Genomic DNA, 20,747 nt, shown 5'->3' with positions numbered 1-20,747 from the left:
CCCTGCTCAATCAGTTTTAGTAAAGATGCTGCATTAAAAGTATAAATCAATTTTCTCAAAACCGATTTAGTAGATTCATATGGGCCCTACAAAATCATGGGCACCGCAACTTGCCTGCACCAATGGAAATGTATGTATATATTTTGTGGGCCTCACTATTATTACCTTGAGTTTCGAAATTCAAATCTTTCGTGCGTCAATTATCGTTTGTGAAAAAAAAAAATAATATATTTTTTTGAATTACTATTAAGTAGGTTTTCGAATTAAAATAACATGTCAAATTATATGACAAAAGAATATTTGTGCGTGTATACACGTACGTATATATTTTCTTTGGATTGGTAGTGATAGAAGTTGATAAGTATCTAGCATCTAGTTCAGCTTTAGCTATGGAAACTATTTAACATATGGATCACCAAACGTGAATAGTAGTGGGGAAACCACTCCCTTATCTATTTCTAGTTTAATACACCATTTGGAGCAAAATTCAATCTTAACCCATCTTAGCACCACGCAAAAATCATTATCTTCTACACCAAGCAGGGGAATATTTACGTAGACGATCAATGAAACTTCAAGCCTTAAAATGAAAAGTCAGTTTATCATTAATAGTTCAGATTAACAATCTAACAATTAGGGTGGAGTTAGCATGGGACCAGTGTGATTTCAGGCCTCAACTTCATTTTTATCTCTTTTATTTGTATATTATATATGATATATAATATTATAATATATTAGGTTAATTTTAGGATATTTACTCTAAAATAAAATAATATATTATGTTGTTTTGGTCTATAAATTAACCATAATATTTCTTGATCTCTCTTCTACTCATCTCACTTAAATCTTCTAGGTTAGTTTATAACATTTGCACTAAAAACTCCTAAAGTTGTAACCTTTCTCTTATCTTATTATTATTATATTTTTTTTCTAAAGCTTTGTGATTTTTTTTTCCTCATATTTTTTTATGTATGAGTTGGGTACTTTAATGTTACGCTTTATAAACTCTTTATTTTTCTATTTCTTTTCTCTATTGGAATATAAATTATTAATTTTTAAGTCTTTAATAGTGTGGATGATGAAATTAGTATTTAACTAATTTAAAATATGAAATTCATGATAATTATAAAGAGAAGACAAATTTTATGAAGGGGCTCCTTTAATGTGAAATTATGACTCCGTCGCTGCTAACAACATAATATATTAAAACCACAGAATTATTGAAGATTTGTACATGTGTAAATACGTATAGAAACTCAATTACGGTATTTAGCTAGAGAACATATATTTTAAAAAACCATTTGGAGCATAACCAAGTTGTACGTGAGAGTGTATTTGCATGCATGGATGTTTGTGGTTTCCCATTACAAAGTCACCTAGTGTGTACGTAGGCACTATATAGCCTTATAGGCAGCAGGCTGAGGCCAGAGATTGTCATCTCATATCATATCCCCACGTAACGAAAGTGGTCACAGTGAGTGGAAAATCTTTGCAGATCGCAGCCTCCCACTAAAGGAAGGCCATCCAATTGGGATGAAGTTGGGCCACAAGACCGACACCATCTATTGTTTTTTTATATATATTTTTTATAAAATTAAAAATATGTTCGTACAACATTATTGGCATGGTGATCTCAATGTTAACTTCAAAATTCAATCCAATAATTTGAAATCCGATCCCATTAATTAATCATCCCCATAGAAGATTAAGATAATCAGCGCCCCCCCAAGTGGAAACATAACTAATTAATACAAGTGATTTAAGGATTTTATAGGCCAATAAACGCCTGAGCGAGGGTTAGTATTTTATTGCTTCCAGATGGAGAATTGTGGTATGTCTACATGGTGTTACAAATCCGAGATTGTATAAAATTCATGAGATGGACTAGCTAGCTAGCTAGCTCACCTGAGACATTAAAAAGCTAACACAAATGATTACATTTATAAACATAATATTTCATAATTTATATACTTGGTATTATAATATACCTAAAAACGACAACAAAGTTAAAAGAACTCAATTACCCTTTAACTGAAAACATAACATAATTCATCGAGAAAACCTGTTGAAGAACTACAGAGAAATACTTCTTCAGCATCAAGCGAAATGTGAAGTTTTCATCAAGAATCAACATAACCCATTCTTGGCTCTGACACCATGTTAAGATCGAAGAATTTGCGAGAACCAATGGACGACGATTAAAGAGAAACAACTGATTAACTTTTTGTTGACTGATGATTGTATTACAGTGGCCTTAACCATATATCAAGCTCTCCGCTTTCTAGCTGCTGTAACAGAATATACAAGCAGACTTTCCTACGATAATTAGAATGGATCACACATGGAGCACTCGCATTCTTATAATGACAACATTAAAAATCTAGTAACTTTTATAAGATGAAAGATGTTGCAGAAGAAATGGGCGTTCATATACTTCATAGATGCAAATCTAGAGAATTGATTAAGCATGCAACTTAGCTTAGAAATGTTATAATTGGAATTGATTAGCATAAGTTTTGATTAGAAACACATGACTCTGCAATACCCCAAACAACAATATAAGTGAGAGCCCTCTAGGCCTCTAGCTATCATAAAAGGCAGGCACAAAGGATAGCTGTACAACAAGAACAGGTTCATTTATTCATCCCAGCTATCATTATTACAAAAATAATTGAATACGAGAAGTAAGCTCACCCTCAAGCATGTTGGGAACTTTAGAGCTCTTTTGAACCCTCAACTACATGAGGTAAAGAGCAATCGAGCACGATGCTTCCATAATTGGAAGTGAACTCTCAACCAAAAGCCAACTTGTCAAGCAAAATTGCTGAATTGTCTCACATTAAATTATATCACTAAACTACCAATTCCTTCGGTCGGTGTTTGTGTTTGTAGAAATGTATCATAATTCAAGCTTCTTGCAACTTCAAAGAAATGTCTAACGGATTCTTCAGGTGTCCGTACAAGAACACCATGCCCTAGATTGAGAATGTGTCCCCTTGGCCCTGCAGACCTCACCACCCTGAATATATTCTGTTAGTTTCAGAAATATATACAATTGACAATTGAAAACAAAACACAGAAAATAGAAAACCACACAACCCTTTGTCAATCCATATAGAATAAAGTAGAAGTTGACACTCGTTTGAGAAAAAAATTCAATTAATGAAATTGTTTACCAGTAAATGTTTGGGGCAAGGACTAAATTCTAACCAATCGTCAAGTACTATGCTAGGATTTCTTTTTATTTTTATCTTTTAGATGGGGCCAAGCTAATAACATTCACGTGTAGAATTCAAAGTGGAAATTTTGAACTATAAAATGGGTTATGGACTCCCTGCCCGATCACCCCCTCTTCTCTCTGGAATCTGGATAGTCAATTGTCCAGGCGTAATACCGTCCAACTTTTAGTTATAGGGTGAGAAGTCACAGAAGTCTAATCCAATTTAAACTTAGGCAATTTCCAACAACTGAATAAGCCAATGGTCCACACAAATGGAAGTTCATATTGCAGGCCAAGTTTTGAATTAAATTAGTTGCGAGGAAGTTCAGAGATGTTCCCATAACAAACCTTAGAATTTCTTCAGTCAGGGATGGAAGCGGAGAAAATAGGTAAGCAGGGTCCACATTTCCCTGTACACTGATCTCACTACCCAATCGTTTTCTACCATCTGCCATGTCCACCGTCCAGTCAAGCCCAATCACATCTACTCCAGTTCCTTTCATACGCTCAAGAAGGCCGCCATTCCCATTAATGTACAGAACAAGTGGTGTTTTAGGGCATCTTTTCCTAACTGAACTTACGATCTGCAATTTAAGAACACTACCTTGTGAACAGAAGGAAAAGGAAGAGACTCCTACCCATAAAGAAAAAAAGAGGAAAAAATAACAGAATGTAATGGCATAACAACCACTCTTGCAATTTTATAAGGTCCAAGCAAGTGTAAGGTATAAAAAGGCATATAAAGATAAATTATATGCTGAATTTATTACTGATCAATAAACAATGAGATGATGCAAACTTTCAAACAATAAGATGGAAACAGAGCAAAGTCAGAGAACCATGACACAGAGTCTACAGAAGGAAAAAGCTACTTTGCCCAGATTAGCATAATAAATTCCTCAAACAGACACACACCATGAACCTGTGTAGGCAGTTATCTAGTGTATTTATTTCCATATGCACCTACATGAAATGAATTCCATTTAGAGAAATATATATGTGTCTTCCCACTCACCTCTTGAATATATGGCTTCGACCAGCTATCCCACATGCTTGGTGGTAGTTGCCCACCCCATGAATCAAATATTTGTATACAATGAGCCCCTGCTTCTACTTGGAAAACAATATAGTCAGATATTGCCTGTGTCAAATGAGAAAGAAGAGCCCTCAATACATGTGGTGCTGTATGGCACATGCTCTTTATTGTTGTATACGTAGAAGTTGAACCCCCTTCTACTATGTATGTAGCAATCGTCCAAGGTGCCCCTACAAAACCCAAAACAGCAGCATGCCCGCCAACCTGAACGAAAGAATAACTGAGAGAAGCAAGTATACAGGGATTGATATAATATAACCAGACATGTAAATTTGGCAAAAAAATACAGTTCCTCTTCTTTTTCAAGCATGTGAGTATCTAATAAGTACCTCCTGCCGCAATATCTTTAAGGATTCCCCCACAAACTGAAGTTTATCCAAGTCAATTGGATGTAAAGTCTTCAAACCCTCTTCAGAAACAATTGGTGACTGAATAACAGGACCCCGAATGTCTTCTATGTCAAATGGCACACCAAATGCAGGTAGAGGGGTAAGTATGTCTGAGAAAATTATCACTCCGTCAGGACGGAAAGCTTCCCAAGGCTGCAAAGAAATTTCCACAATGAGATCAGTTGTCTCTGACCTGTCTCTGAATGATGGATATTTCTCTGCAAGCTTTCTGTAAACGGCCATATACCTTCCTGCTTGGCGCATCATCCATGCTGGAGGCCGACTTACAGGCTCACCTCTCGCAGCCTTAACCAAGAGTGGATCTGGGAGTCGGGGAAGTGGAGTTTAATATGAAAATTAAAATGCAAGCTTTATTTAACAACAAAAACAATTTTTAAAGAGAAGTTACTGAGACTAAAACATTAAACTAGCGAAGTTCAAATATTAGGACAGGGTTGAACATTATGTGTTGCAATACGCACTAGCATTTTATAAGAGGCAACGCCTCAATATGCGTGAAGAGAAGGCTCATGGTCTTGGGTCAATTCAAACTATTAGCACACTAATATATATCTTTAATTGGTTAGACCTTGACTCATAGATCAACCTCAATATCAACTAACCCTGTTATCACCTGAGCCAAGCCAGATGGGAAACAATATATTCTCCATAACAGCAATGCCAAATCAACTAAAAGGTATGATGTGAGTAATGAAAAAACTTGATTAAGAGATGAGCACAGTTTCTCTCTATAGTTCATGGACCATAAAATAAAAAAGGAACTTCATTGATGCATAGTATTTCCAAACTATGTTTCTCCCAGGCACCTATAACTTTTCATTACATTTTAGTACCATTTTCTCTCAAATGAAACATTGTATACGAAGTTGTCACTCACTCCGACCAAACAAGTATTATGCCAAAGCCCTGCAGTGCTATAAACACATTACTCCTCCTAAGACAGCTTCCACATCACAAATGCTTGTTCCAAACTGTCTTTAACAGCCTTTTTCTGGGTTTTCCCTTTCTCTCTGTCCATCTCTCTCTAAGAAACAGCTCTTTCCATTTCTAGCCGTTCTGAGGGTCCTTGGGAAAGAGGGTAAATTTCTGCCATAGCCACTGAAAATGCGAGGCACAATTCCAGAACATATCCTCTTTGAGGCATTTAATCGAGCACATAGTGGGCACCAGCAGAGGGGCAAATTCCGGCCACTCTAAGGGGTTTTACGGGGCTTAACAAGCTTTTCTCTGATCCTTTTCTTCAATTGGTCTTAAATTAACCCTCTAGAGATTGCATTATTTTTAATTTCAGCTTCATTTTTGGTATTATCACTCATTTATCACTTTGTGTTCACCACCTAAACAAAAAATTAGAATCTGGATAGTAGGAATTGCTCATTGATTCACAATATAATCAAAACCGAAGTATTATAACATAACCGTGAACTACAATGCAAGAAAGCAAGATTGGAGAATAAACCATTTCAAGTTAACAGAAAATGAGCCACAAAAACCAAAAAAGTAAATACATTTCTTTATAAAAAAAATAAAAAAAACAAGGGGGAAAAGAAGCATACCAGAAGATGAAGAAGAAGAAGAGCAGGTTACAGAAACTTTCTTTTGGGCACATTTTCTTTTAGAAGAAGCCATGGAACCACGGAGAGTAGCACAAGTAGAACTTGCCCCCGACTGCACGAACAAGCTCGAAGACTTCCATCCCGGAGAGCTGTTCACACTGCAAATAACCAAATTTCAGTTTGATAGGAAGTGGTATGCCCCAAGAAGGACGCAAATAACAAATTCAGAGAGAGAGAGAGAGAGAGAGAGAGAGAGAGAGAGCTGGCCTGGCTGGAGCAGATAAACCCATTTCGGATAGAGAGGGAGAGAGACGGACAACTGTATGTAGAGTTGGAGGATTTGTATTTTGCAGAAATTTTCCATTTGCGGGAGGAATGCGGGACCATACTGGTAACCGTTGGATCTGAATTAATGAGATCCAACGGCTGGTAGGATTTTAGCTCGTTCTAGCAATTTTTTATGGCAAAAAGTCACTTTTGGTCCCTGTGGTTTATTATTTTTACCACTAAGGTCCATGTGGTTTCAATTTCGTCACTTTTATCCCTGTGGTTTCAATTTGATGCAATTTAAGGACAATTCCTAATTTCTGATACTTATTGAGGGGCATTTCAGTCCAAACTTGCAGCCCCTCCCCAACCACCTCCACCGCCACTAACCCTCCAAAAACTCCTCCATGTTGTAAACATTGACAATCCCATTGTCTAAACCAGCAACAAACAATGCTTCTTGGAGATGTACAAAGAGTGGTACCATTATACACCTTCATTAATAATTTTTTTAGAGATTATGTTGAATTACATAATAAGAAACTATCGAAGCTTGTGACACTGGCACAAGGTGCAGTAAGAGCTGCAATTGATGACGTTGTTGTAATCCTAGGCTACTTTTATGAAGCTTACAAAAGACCGAAGTAGACTTGCTCCGGGTACCGTGTTTTTCTTTTTTGGCTTAAGATTACTTTCATCCCTTATGAAGAAATGGGATGGATTATGATTATAATTGTGAGTTTTTCTTTGGGTTCAGGAAAACAAAAAAATGTATCTCTCTTGTGTAATCCTAAGACCCGCTCGATTATGATTTTGTTAGTTGATGTTTATGTATAGATGGCCATAATTTTTATCAACAAAAATTCAAATGGAGCATTCTTTGTTGCTGGTTTACAACAGAGATAAGTTTTTGGAGGGGCTGCTGGGTGGCTGTAGGGTGATTAGGGAGGTGCTGCAAGTTTGGACCAAAATGCCCTCAATAAGTATCAGAAATTGAGAGTTGTCTTTAAATTGGTTCAAATTGAAACCACAAGGACAAAAGTGACAAAATTGAAATCATAGGGACCTTAGTGGTAAAAGTGGTAAACCAAGGACCTAAAATGACTTTTTGCCATTTTTTATTTGCTCTCAATTTCGGCACTGAGTTCTTTGTGTTCATTGAGAAAAACTAATATTCAACGACTATCGTACATGAGTTTTGAACTCAAAACTTCTTCTAACAAAATGAAGACGGGAGTTAAATCTATTTGATCGAGATTAATCCTTCTTTGATGCAAGTCCGTAGAATGCATAATTTAGCTTTCGCTATGGTTAAGGATGTACATATCCAAGGCATAACTTCGAAGCTCACATTGTCATTTACAAGAGCACGGATGTGACAGTGGACGACGTTGAGATCACTGAGTCTGGCGGGAGGGAATTATAATCCAAGAATCAACAATCGTGAACAACAATCACTATCTTAGATGGAAACACCGGGATCAACGTCCAAAAAAATGACTTGTACACGCAGACGGCAATGGGCTTGGCATGGGGTCCTAGGCAAAACTGACAGAGGGGCCGCTTATGGGAGTGACGATGAGAAACTGTACCTTCTCAAACTGAGGGTGCTATTATAGGATCCAGAGTTTGGTGGCTTCTAATGTTGATATAGCCGTCTATAATTTGGTTTTTGAGGACATTGTTATGGACTATCTTCAGAACATCCATATAATCTTTGACCAAGAGCATTGCCAAGCAAAGCAGTGCCCCAAGCCAAATACCCCTCCATAGTCAAGGTGTCAAATGTGAGCTGCAAGAACATTAAGGGCACCTCCGTGCACCCTCATATCATCGTTCTTTGAGTGCAGCACCGCACTCGGCGCATGGAAGGACGCCAAGTTATCCACGTGAAAATTACTGTCGAAGGACGACCGTTTCGAAGCTCAATTTAGATGTAAAAACGTGAAGCCTGCTGTGTCTGGCCAAGTCCTGCTCCTTGCATTTGCTTGCTTCCCTTTTTTGGCTAAGAAAAAAAGGATAACAAACAACCATGCACAAGTACATATATATTAAGGCAGATGTGCTACACCACGGCATATATCTCTGTACTATCTTAAGAATATCAGATATTTGGTTTCTTGCTTCTCCCAAATTCAGTTCTGTCATATTCTTTGTGAAGCCACTTTGTTGAGAAAGTATGGGTGCATGTGTATTTAGTTAAAGAAAAGTTTGAAAAGATGCCTATTTCACCCACCAGTACTCGGAACATACAAAAATTACTCCTATTTCACACACCTAGTATTCACTAATTATCTAATACTCTCTCCGTCCCACACTACCCCAACCCCTATTATAAACAATTAAATGAGATCAATATCAAAATATGTGTGTAGTGACGCGAATAGATATAATAGGCCGATTTTTATTCATAAAAAATAATAGGTACATTATTATATATGTATGTACATCAAGAGTATTTACAAAAATTAGAATGCAAACTATTGTTGTAGGTATATTATAATTACTAATAAAAAAATAACAAATAACCAATAAACATTATAATATTAAATAAATTATCATTGATGATTTGGTCTATTAACACACAGTCTCCATTTTGTTTAAGTAGATCATGAGTTCAAATCTTGTGGACGAAAGTTATTGAAACAATTTGTTAGAGGTCAACAAAACTTTTTCTTATTCACAGAATTTGCCGGAGGTCAACGAAATTTACCCCGTGAATGTAGTTTCTTGGAAGAAGCAAGACATATGTTTCTTGTGTGAATAGTAGGAGCCTAAATTAAGCAAAAATAACAACTAAAATTGGAGGAAATTGAATCCACATAAAGGAAAGTAAATAAATAAAAGAAAGTCAGCACCTGAATAGGACTTAAGAGATTAGTAGTGGTCCACATAAATTTTGGTTCACAATTTTGCAGTGGCGAGTTTCCTTTTTGACACTATAAAATGCACCCTTTGAGAACGATCCTGAATCCAACAGTATTGAGATTATCAGAGGCTAAAAGTTGTACAAATACAATTCTAAAACATGGGTTCAGAATTTATTCATGGAATTACCTGGTTTTTGTTCTTGGTGGCGATATGTGCCATCAAAGCCAAAGCTATCAGTGTTGATGTCGTTAAATTTGGAGCCAAGGGTGATGGCAAGACAGATGATACCAAGGTAACAAACAACTAACTCTCGATCATGATATTGAAACTCAGATTTTTCTCTAACAAAATAAACTTTAGTTTTTTCATCGAACAATCAAATACTATCACGTCATTCGGCGAATAAAATTTAGTGTGCTATGTGATACTTTTGGTGTTATGAAAAAGTTTACAAGCCAACTGAATTGTTTCTCATCAAACTAATGTTTTCTTGTTACGTGAGTAAATTTTCAGGCTTTCACACAAGCATGGACACAAGCCTGCAGCGAGAGGCAAAATAACAGATATGTGATACCAAAAGGAACATATATAGTTGGTCCGGTTGATTTTGCAGGGCCCTGCAAAGCAAAAACTATTCACTTTAAGGTTGACGGAACAGTGCAGTCTTCAAAAAAGCAGTCGGTAACTGGAGGTGCGCACCCTAATGCGTGGATTAGTTTCACGCAGGTTAACAACTTGTTCATCTCAGGAGATGGCATTTTTGATGGCCAAGGATTTGAAGGCAATTGTACTAAAGCTAAACAATGCGAACAACCGCCTCTAGTACGCATCCCCATTCTCAATAATTTTAATTTTTTTGTTTGTTTATTCAACAACTATTTATCATACATGAGTTTTGAACTCAGAACTTCTTCAAACAAAATGAAGACGGAAGTTATGATCTGTTCGATCGGGATTATTTAATGCTTCTTTGATTGAATGCAGAATTTAGTTTTCGCTATGGTTAAGGATTCACACATCCAAGGCATAACATCGAACAATAGCGTCGGCGGTCACATTGGCATTTACCGGTCAATAAACATGACAGTGGACAATGTTGACATTGGCATCAAAGGTGGGGAGGGAATCCTGATCGAAAAGTCAACAAACATTAACATCATCAATACAAACATCAAAATCCTTCACGACAACTGTGTCACTATCCTAGATGGAAACACTGGGATCAACATCGAAAAAATGACCTGCTCACAAGGCAATGGCCTTGGTGTGAGTGTCCTAGGCAACACTGGCAAAGAGGAGCCGATTAAGGGCGTGACGGTGAGAAACTGTACCTTCTCACACACTGAGGGTGCAATTAGGATCCAGAGTTCGGCGGCTTCTAATGCTAATATAGCCATCTCTAATTTGGTTTTTGAAGACATTATTTTCGACTATCTTCAGAACATGGCTATAATCTTAGACCAGGAGCATTGCCCATCAAAACAGTGCCGAACGACAAACCCCTCCAAAGTTAAGGTGGAAAATGTGAGCTTCAAGAACATTAAGGGCACTTCCGTGGACCCTCGTGTCGTTATTCTTGAGTGTGGCACTGCTCCCGACGCATGTAAGGACATCAGGTTTATCGACTTGAGAGTTCTCGTCGTAGGGGATGACCGTTTGGAGACTCAATTTAGATGTAAAAACGTGAAGCCTGCTGTGGCTGGCCATGTTGATCCTGCTGCTTGTAATACACGAGCTGTTGCCTGATATTAGTTCACCTACGACATCTTTACATCCAAGATAGAGAAAGAGATAAAGACAGATTAAAATGGTTTATATATATATATATATATATATATATATATAATAGGGTATTCACCCCTTCCTTCATACTTAATTGAATGATGGGTGGTGATGTACGTATCTAAGAATCACATCAGCAACAGAATATTGCTGCTTTTTGTAATAACTTCTGGCTTTAAATATTGTTTGTTCAGACTAATCATGTACTAGTATTTCGTCGTTTCAATGTGGTGATTATTATTTGGATTTTAACTGCATTTGCGTGTTTATATGAAACTTGAACATTAAATCAAGGTAATATAGCATGAATTAATAGGCTCTGTTTTACGGGGTTTGTTGGAAGTCAATGAGTTATTTCACAGACGCAGATTAAGCAAACACACGACCGAAAATTGCAGGGTAATTTGACTCCAACCAGAAGAAATTAAAAGAAATCAAGGAAGTTAGGAGGACCTCTGCAGAGATAAGTCCACACAAAAATCGGTTCAAAGTTTTGTGGTAAGATTTAATTGAACTCACAGATATAGCAGATAGAGGATACCCCTTGGATTTTCAATGCATGGATCATATTAAAAATTTAAAAGCCAAGAAATGCGAAAGCCAAAAAATAATGGTTTATAATTTCCTGCATAAACTTTGATTATACTGACATATCACAAGCTGACCTGATCCACTTTTTAGTAATCATTCCAAATCCAAGTAAAACCAGAATCACTTGGGTGAAGTGCAGATACCTCAACTACAATCTAGAAGAATCCCCACGAAATGAAATTGAGTACAGAATACACATATTTATTTGTGGTTCCAACAAACAGAAGATACATGAATGTGGATGAGCTAGACTTTCCTCATTGTTCTCATGTAAATCGGAGACCAGCAAAATTCATTCGAGCACCAAAAGGCCACAGTCTGCTTAAGACAAAATCCAAATTAGACAACGATTTTTTGTTGCATTTGCTCCCCACCTTGTCATAGAGTATTGTGTAGTTTGAGCTGCTTATATTTCTGAAGTAACAGAATTTACCACCATCATATCTATAGACTTGCTGAGTGCTCCCCAATCCACTCACAACCAAATTGTTTTTCACAACCATATTGCCCTCAGCACTCTGCAGATTTCTGAGAGAGCTGTTCGAGAATCCCAAACCAGACTTCTTCTCAATAAATCCCAAGTCCACATTTGTAATCAATAAATAAGTTCCATTTCCTTGTCCTAAGAAGTCAGTGTACAAATAAAGTGGAAATGTTTTGTGTGATGTCAGTGAGTGAACATAGGAGGATGGCAGGTTAATATAAACTGAGTCATTGAAAATGATCTTCTGGTTGACTATCTGCATATTACCATCTTTCCCCAGGACCATTGAATTACTGTAATAGAAGTCTTGAATTGAACGGGTTGTGATATTCCCATAGGAAGACTTCACCCATCCAGTTGATGACACGGACCTGCTTGTCCTTGTCAAAAATGTGCCATTTAAACCCTTGAAATCTGAAACCAGGGAAACAACAAGGGGCAAGCTACTATGTTTAAAAAGCTTTCCTTCAGTTTTTGTGCTCTGTTTGTCCAACCAAAGATGCAAATTTGCATCAATGTACCAAACATTTAAGGCATTTGTAACATTAAACCCAAACTTGTGGCTCTTCCCATCTAATATCTTCCCTAAAAATGGTGTAATTTCAATATCATAAGTCGGAAGATCGAATGAGCCAATTGCAGTAATGGGTCTCCACAAAAGAGGATTGATCCCTCCAGTGAAAATCACAGTAAAAGGCCAGACTGCACCAACAACCTCACCATCTAGACTGACCACAAACTCCCTAAAAGGCCCATTTCCGGGTGTACCGCTAAGGTTGTTTGCAGCTATGTACTCATTAGGAAGATTTGAATACCAAAATTCATCATTCTCGTGAAATGAAACATACACCTCCAACACAGCCCTATAAGCATTTTGTGGAATCTTGAACTCCTTCAATTCCGTATCATTTGAATTCTGAACTTCAAACCACAACCCATCATTCAAAGGCAGATTTCTCGAAATGGGTAAAATCAAATCAGCCCAAGAATGGTACCCAGATGCCAAATTATCCAACTTTTGCTCAAAAGAATTCAATTTCTCTTCAGCAGGGTAAAAATGAATGCTTATATTCACATGATAAATCCCAGTGTAGGTTTTATCTATCAAATTGCCAAGATAAACAGCAAATGTTTGATTACTCTTAAGCAGTGAATAGTACCTTGTGATGTCCTTCTCGACAGTCCAAACAATCCCATTAGGCCTTGGTTCTGCCGTGCAGCTCCTGAGAATCTAAACCCCACCAAGCCAAACCCCGAAAATGCGGTCAAATTGCCTTCCTCTGCAGGTAGCTTTCCATTCAAGGACAATTGTGGAGAAAGTTTGAGATGGGCAATGGGAAGGAGGGGTGTAGTTTGCAAAGACTGGACCTTGGCCATATGTGTAGGCAAAGTCATGCTGGAGAATGAGCTGGGAACAAGGCTTGGTTTTTGGTACTTCAATCGTTGCATTTGCTTACTTCCCTTTTTTGGCCAAGAAAAACAAGGATAACAAACAACCACGCACAAGTACATATACATTAAGGCAGATGTGCTACACCACGGCATATATCTGTGCTATCTTAAGAATATCAGATATTTGGTTTCTTGCTTCTCCCAAATTCAGTTTTGTCATATTCTTTGTGAAGACACTTTTGTTGAGAAAGTATGGGTGCATGTATATTTAGTTAAAGAAAAGTCTGAAAAGATGCCTATTTCACCCACAAGTACCCGGAACATACAAAAATTACTCATATTTCACACACCAAGCATTCGCTAATTATGTCATACTTGATAACCATATATTCATATCATATTGAATGGCACGTGTTCTGTTTGTTTGTTAAGAGAGTCTGTTAGAGTGTTAAGAGAATCTATTAGTTTGTTAAGAGAGTCTGTTAGTTTACTATATAAGTAATATTCCATTGTAATCATTTTCAGAAATAATCCATACAAAAGCCTTCTATTCTCGAACTTCTTCTTCTTCCTTCTTCTTCTCTCTTCTTCTTTTCTCAGTATTCTCTTACTGTTATCATGGTATCACGAGCTTAGGTTCGATTCTGAGGTCTATTCACTTCTGCATTCTCTTCCTTCTCATTTCTCTGCTTCTTTCTTCTGTCAATCTCAAATCCCGATCTCTCAATTTCTCTGTAATTTTCTCCAACCCAAAATTTTCTTCTGTGAAACCCTAATTTTGCTTTCATGGCTTTTTTTTTTTCCCTCAAAATTGACGGCCTTTTGGGCATGCTTACCATTCGGCTTAACGATGATAACTTCTTGAAGTGGAGTTATCAACTGGAGTTGGTGCTCCAGGGCTACGATTTGTTCGGCCACTTCGATGGTTCATCTGTTTCTCCTCCCAAATTTTCCATTGTCGATGAAGAAGGCGCTACTTCTGAGCTCACTGTGGCCTATAAAGACTGGATTCGCACAGACAAGGCACTCTTGAGCCTTCTTATTGCATCTTTGTCAGATGAAGCACTTGAGTATGTCATCGGGAGTCAAACAGCTAGAGAGGCCTGGCTTCATCTCTGTGATCGCTATGCCTCTGTTTCTCGAGCAAGAATTAATCATCTGAAAACAAAACTGCAGACTGCTCAAAAAGGTGGAGACTCCATTGAACGATTCTTGCTTCGTCTTAAACATATTCGTGACCAATTGCGTGCGGCTGCTGTGCTCATTTCCGATGATGATTTTGTTATTGCTGCATTGAATGGTTTACCACAAGAGTATGCCATAATCAAGACTGTTTTGATTGCTCGTGATTCTCCAATCACTCTTAAGGATTTTCGCACTCAACTCCTAGCTGCAGAGCAAACTGCTGAGACTCGTATTGTTCATCACTCAGATCTGTATGCTGCGAATTCGTCTTCTAGTGCTCAGCCTTCTTCTGTTGCTTCTGGTCAGGGCTTATTGCCTACTCCTTCTCATCCTCTGCCTCCTTCTTCTCGTGGTTTTTCTTCTGGTCGTGGAAGGTTTAATGGCGGTCGGAATCAACAGTCTCAGTTTCACTCATCTGGTTTTTGTGGTGCTCCCTCTTCCAATTATGGTGGTTCTGGTTCGTACAAAGTTGTGCCAGAATGTCAAATATGCAGCAAACGAGGTCATACGGCGGCGAACTGTTATTTTTGAAATGCTCCCTCTTCGGATGCTCCTTCACCTGTTGTTGAGTGCCAAATATGTGGCAAACGAGGGCATGCTGCTTTGGATTGTTATCACCGCTCTAACTATGCTTTTCAAGGGCAAGCACCGCCATCTTCCTTAACTGCTATGACGGCTCAGTCTTCTTATTCTCCAGAACAGGTCTGGATTGCTGACATAGGAGCTTCTCATCATATGGTTGGAAATGCCTCTCACCTGCATAATATCACTTCTTGTGATGTGACTGAGAATGTCACTGTTGGTAATGGGGAAGGTTTGGAAATTCTTAATCTTGGCACTACTTCTATTTCTTGTGCCAATACCAGATCTTTATCTCTGCCATCTGTGTTTCATGTTCCCAAACTTAAAGCCAATCTTTTATCGGTTCATCAATTGTGTAAAGATAACAATTGTCTTATCACCTTTGATGCCTCTGGTTTTTGCATACAGGACAAGCTCACCAAGCAAATTGTTCTTCAGGGCAAGAGTAATCAAGGTCTCTATCACATTCCTCTAGCTACTTCTTCTGTCTTGAATCATGCTTCCTGTTTTTCTTCTGCTCCAGTTGCCTATCTTGGCCAACAAATTAAATCCTCTCTTTGGCATAAAAGGTTAGGTCATCCAACAAATGAAGTTGTGAAACTAATGCTTCAGGCCTCTGCTGTGTCTGTTTCTACTGATTCTGTTTCTGCCCTATGTTCTGCTTGTTTGCATGGCAAAATGCATAGGTTGCCTTTTCCTAGTGAGCATATTAGGTCTAAAATAGCTTTTCAGAGGATCCATAGTGATGTATGGGGTCCCTCTAGAAATAAATCCATAGATGGATATCGCTATTATGTCTCATTTGTTGATGAATGTACTGGTTTCCTGTGGCTTTATCCACTGTTCAATAAATCTGGCAGTTTTGAGATCTTTCTTAAGTTCTACGCTTTTATTAGTACTCAATTTGGTGCTCATCTTCAATATTTTCAAAGCGATGGGGGTGGTGAGTTTAATAGTTCACAATTTGCCTCTTTTCTTGACTCAAAAGGCATCATTCACCAGTTGTCTTGTCCTTCTACTCCTCAGCAAAATGGTCTTGCTGAGAGAAAGAATCGCCATGTTATAGAAACTGCCTTAACTCTGTTAGTTCCTGCCAATCTTCCTGGTCAGTTTCGGTATCATGCTGTGGCACATGCTGCTTACTTGATCAATTTTATGCCTAGTATTGCTCTTGGGAATCAGTCTTCTTTTCAAAAGTTATTTGACAAGCCTCCACCTCTTCAGCATCTAAGAGTCTTTGGCACAACTGTTTATCCATATATTAGACCATTTAATGAACATAAACTTCAATCTAGGACTGTACAGTGTGTTTTCATGGGATATTCACAGGGTTATAAAGGTGTTATATGCTATAACACTACTACTCACCGATTCCTTCTTTCTAGACATGTGGTTCATGATGAGGGTGTCTTTCCTTTTGGGCACTCCAAGCCTTCACTTCCATCTAGCAATATTTCTTCTTGTCCTTCATCTTCTTTCAAGGCTCCACCTATTGTAGTTTCTATTTCGCACCATGTGCCTTCCTTGGCTTCTAGTCCATATCCTAGTCTTGCTTCCTCACAATCCTCTGATATCCCTTCCCATGTTTTTGCATCTTTTGGTGGTGATCCTGTTTTGGTTGGTTCGAGTGCAGACTCTACAGAGAATTTACAAGTTCTTAATGCTCAACAATTACAAGTTTTTTTGCCTTCTCATGAATCTTCTTCACCATATATGCCTCCTCCTATGCATCCTATGCAGACAAGGTTTAAGAGTGGTATTGTCAAGCCTAAGCCATTTGAGGAATATCAATGTTATCTTACTACTATTCCATCTCTTCCGCTGTTGAACCAGCCACTTATAAGGCTGCTTCTCAATAATCTGTTTGGATACAGGCTATGAGAGAAGAAATTGAAGCTTTGCACACCCAAGGTACATGGGATTTAGTTCCTATGCCTATGGATAAAAACATTGTTGGTAGCCTATGGATAAAAACATTGTTGGTAGCCGATGGGTTTATAGAGTCAAGAAGAACTCAGATGGGTCTGTAGCAAGACATAAGGCTCGCTTGGTTGTGCAAGATTTCAGTCAAGCTCATGGTTTAGATTTTAGTGAGACTTTTAGCCCTGTTGTAAGGCATACAACAGTCAGATTGGTTTTGAGTATTGCTGCTATGAACAGGTGGTCTCTTAGACAACTTGATGTGAAAAATGTTTTTCTTCATGGTGACCTTGAAGAAGAAGTGTTTATGCGCCAACCTCAAGGTTTTGAAGACTCTAAGTATCCAACCCATGTTTGTCAATTGAGAAAATCTCTTTATGGGCTAAAGCAAGCACCCAAAGCTTGGAATGCAAAATTCACAGGTCATCTTCCAGCCATTGGTTTTACTGTTTCTCATTCTGATCCAAGTCTCTTTGTTAAGCATGTTGGTTCAGATAGTGTCATTCTTCTCCTCTATGTTGATGATATTATCTTGACTGGTTCTAAAGATAGTTTAGTTCAAGAGGTTATTGATGAATTAAGTGTTGTGTTTGAAATGAAAGATATGGGGCGATTAACCTACTTCTTAGGATTGCAGATTTCTTACCATGATAATGGAGATATCTTTGTCTGTCAAACAAAATATGCTAGAGATTTACTTGCAAAGGCTGGTATGGATACATGTCGATCTTGTACTACTCCATGTAAGCCACATTGTCAGCTTTTGGCTTCGGAGGGTGACTCCTTATCTGATCCAACCATCTACAGGAGTATTGTTGGGGCACTGCAATATTTGACATTCACTCGACCTGATCTTTGTTATGCTGTTAATACTGTCTGTCAGTATATGACTCAACCTTCAGATTTACATTTTCAGTTGGTTAAGCGCATCTTAAGGTATATTCATGGTACTTTGGATCATGGTCTGAATTTTACAAGTGGATCTTGGGATCTTCATGCTTATAGTGATGCAGATTGGGCCTCAGATGTGAATACTCGCAGATCAACCACTGGTTTTGTGGTTTATCTTGGCAACAATCCAGTTTCCTGGCAATCTAAGAAGCAAAATTCTGTTTCTAGAAGTTCAACTGAGGCTGAGTACAGGGCATTAGCTAATACAGCAGCTGATCTAGCATGGGTTCGACAAGTTTTACTTGATTTAAAGATATTCTTACCACAGCCTCCTACAATACATTGTGACAATCTTTCAGCCCTTGCTTTAAGTTCAAATCCTGTGTATCATTCTCGGATCAAACATTTAGATATTGACTTTCATTTTGTAAGAGAAAGAGTACAGAAGAAAGACTTGTTTGTGCAGTATATTCCCACTGAAGAACAACTAGCAGACATCTTCACAAAGGGACTACAAGGTCCTATTTTTCTGAGACATTGCAAGAATCTGCAACTTAGCAGCTCAGCTAGGTTTGAGGGGGAATGATAACCATATATTCATATCATATTGAATGGCACGTGTTCTGTTTGTTTGTTAAGAGAGTTTGTTAGAGTGTTAAGAGAATCTATTAGTTTGTTAAGAGAGTCTGTTAGTTTAATATATAAGTACTATTCCATTGTAATCATTTTCAGAAATAATCAATACAAAAGCCTTCTATTCTCAGACTTCTTCTTCTTCCTTCTTCTTCTCTCTTCTTCTTATCTCAGTATTCTCTTACTGTTACCAATACTATCTTCGTCCCACACTACTCCAACAACCATTATAAACAATTAGAAGAGATTAATATCAAAATATGTGTGTAGTGACGCGAACAGAAATAATAGGCCGATTTTTATTCATAAAAAATAATAGGTACATTATTATATATGTAAGCACATCTGGTGCGTTTGGATGAGGGAAATAAACTTAGGATTTTGACAAAAACCAGAATTTCTAAATTGACATGAACCAATTCCCGTATTTGGATTTTTTATTATTATAAAGAAATTTAGAAATTCCGCGTTGGAAAAAACATGGAATTTGGAGATCAAAAATTCCAACTTTAAATTCTATCTAAAAGTAGTCATTTTTAAAATTCCAAGAGAAATTGAGTTTTTAAAAAAGATAACTTTACAAATAAAGGTTAAATTCCATGTTTTAAATCTGTCACCCAAACAAGAAACTTTACAAATTCTAGAACATTAATTTCTGTCATTTTAAATTCCGTCATTTATGAAATCCTTTGTACTTTTAAATATCCTCATCCAAATGCACTAAGAGTATTTACAAAAATTAGAATGCAAACTATTGTTGTAGGTATGTTATAATTACTAATAAAAAAATAACCAATAAACATTATAATATGAAATAAATTATCATCATTTGGTCTACTAACACACAGTCTTTATTTTGTTTAAGTAGATCATGAGTTCAAATCTTGTAGACGATAGTTATTGAAACAATTTGTTCAAGGTCAACAAAACTTTTTCTTATTTACAGAATTTGCCGGAGGTCAATGAAATTTACCCCGTGAACGTAGTTTCTTGTAAGAAGCAAGACATATGTTTCTTGTGTGAATAGTAGGAGCCTAAATTAAGCAAAAATAACAACTAAAATAGGAGGAAATTGAATCCACATAAAAAGGAAAATAAATAAATGACAAATTTGCATAAATACCACGTGAACTTTTAGGCACATGCGTGGTTACCACCTAAACTTTTAATTTTTACTATTAACCACCTGAACTATATAAAGTGTTGCAATTTATCATCTACGTCTAACTCCGTTAAAATTTTCGTTAAGTCAAGTCATTACCACCTACGTCTAAACCCTAAATCTATTCATTATTAGATCAAATCCTTATCACATTGATGAACAACTTGGTGACTCTTTCAAGGTACATATATGTTGGTTGTACAATAGTTTTTGGGTGTCATTACATACTAATCTATTGAAGTCTCCGGGTATATAATAAAATTTTGAAAAAAGAAACTCATACATAACTATGTTAACATTGAATTTGGTGGAGAGACAGATGGAGAGTAGGAAGGGGATTTATCTAGGCAGTGGGGGAGAACAATGTTGGAATGGATTGTGGAGGTCCATGATAATTAGGTTAGTTTTTATTATTTAGTTATAGTGAATTGACGAAATTTCCTTTCACAAAATATCACATACGACTTGACTTAACGGAAATTTTAACAGAGTTAGACATAGGTGGTTAATTGTAACATTTTACAAAATTCAGGTGGTTAATAATTAAAATTAAAAATCTTGGTGGTAAACGTACACATGCTTAAAAGTTCATGTTGCATTTATGCAAGTTTCCCTAAATAAATAAAAGAAAGTCGGCACCTGAATCGGACTTAAGAGATTAGTAGTGGTCCACATAAATTTTGGTTCACAATTTTGCAGTGGCGA

General features: G+C 37.2%; 3 protein-coding genes across 3 annotated transcripts; 1 reads left to right on the top strand and 2 right to left on the bottom strand.

Annotated features, from left to right (window-relative positions):
- Positions 1-2,491: 2,491 nt before the first annotated feature.
- Positions 2,492-6,637, bottom strand: LOC117626357 (uroporphyrinogen decarboxylase 1, chloroplastic). Its single transcript, XM_034358023.1, has 6 exons — positions 6,550-6,637; positions 6,283-6,440; positions 4,646-5,028; positions 4,236-4,520; positions 3,569-3,804; positions 2,492-3,019 (listed from the first exon to the last, which is right to left on the bottom strand). Exons 1-6 carry the CDS (start codon positions 6,570-6,572, stop codon positions 2,845-2,847), a joined length of 1,260 nt encoding a protein of 419 aa, XP_034213914.1. The 5' UTR covers positions 6,573-6,637; the 3' UTR covers positions 2,492-2,844.
- A 2,825-nt stretch (positions 6,638-9,462) lies between these two features.
- On the top strand, positions 9,463-11,228 carry LOC117623893 (polygalacturonase-like). The gene is made up of 3 exons (XM_034354911.1): positions 9,463-9,712; positions 9,934-10,242; positions 10,405-11,228. Exons 1-3 carry the CDS (start codon positions 9,578-9,580, stop codon positions 11,164-11,166), a joined length of 1,206 nt encoding a protein of 401 aa, XP_034210802.1. The 5' UTR covers positions 9,463-9,577; the 3' UTR covers positions 11,167-11,228.
- Positions 11,229-11,811: 583 nt separating this feature from the next.
- Positions 11,812-14,008, bottom strand: LOC117625318 (peptide-N4-(N-acetyl-beta-glucosaminyl)asparagine amidase A). The gene is given in 2 exon segments (XM_034356897.1): positions 11,812-13,729; positions 14,005-14,008. Coding segments are annotated over 2 exon segments (1,674 nt in total). The 3' UTR covers positions 11,812-12,059.
- Positions 14,009-20,747: the final 6,739 nt, after the last annotated feature.

Source organism: Prunus dulcis, chromosome 4, assembly GCF_902201215.1.
Source record: "Prunus dulcis chromosome 4, ALMONDv2, whole genome shotgun sequence".
NCBI classification, from domain to species: Eukaryota; Viridiplantae; Streptophyta; class Magnoliopsida; order Rosales; family Rosaceae; genus Prunus; species Prunus dulcis.
Note: the sequence above shows the minus strand (reverse complement) of the source record. Positions and strands in the feature narration are given on the sequence as shown.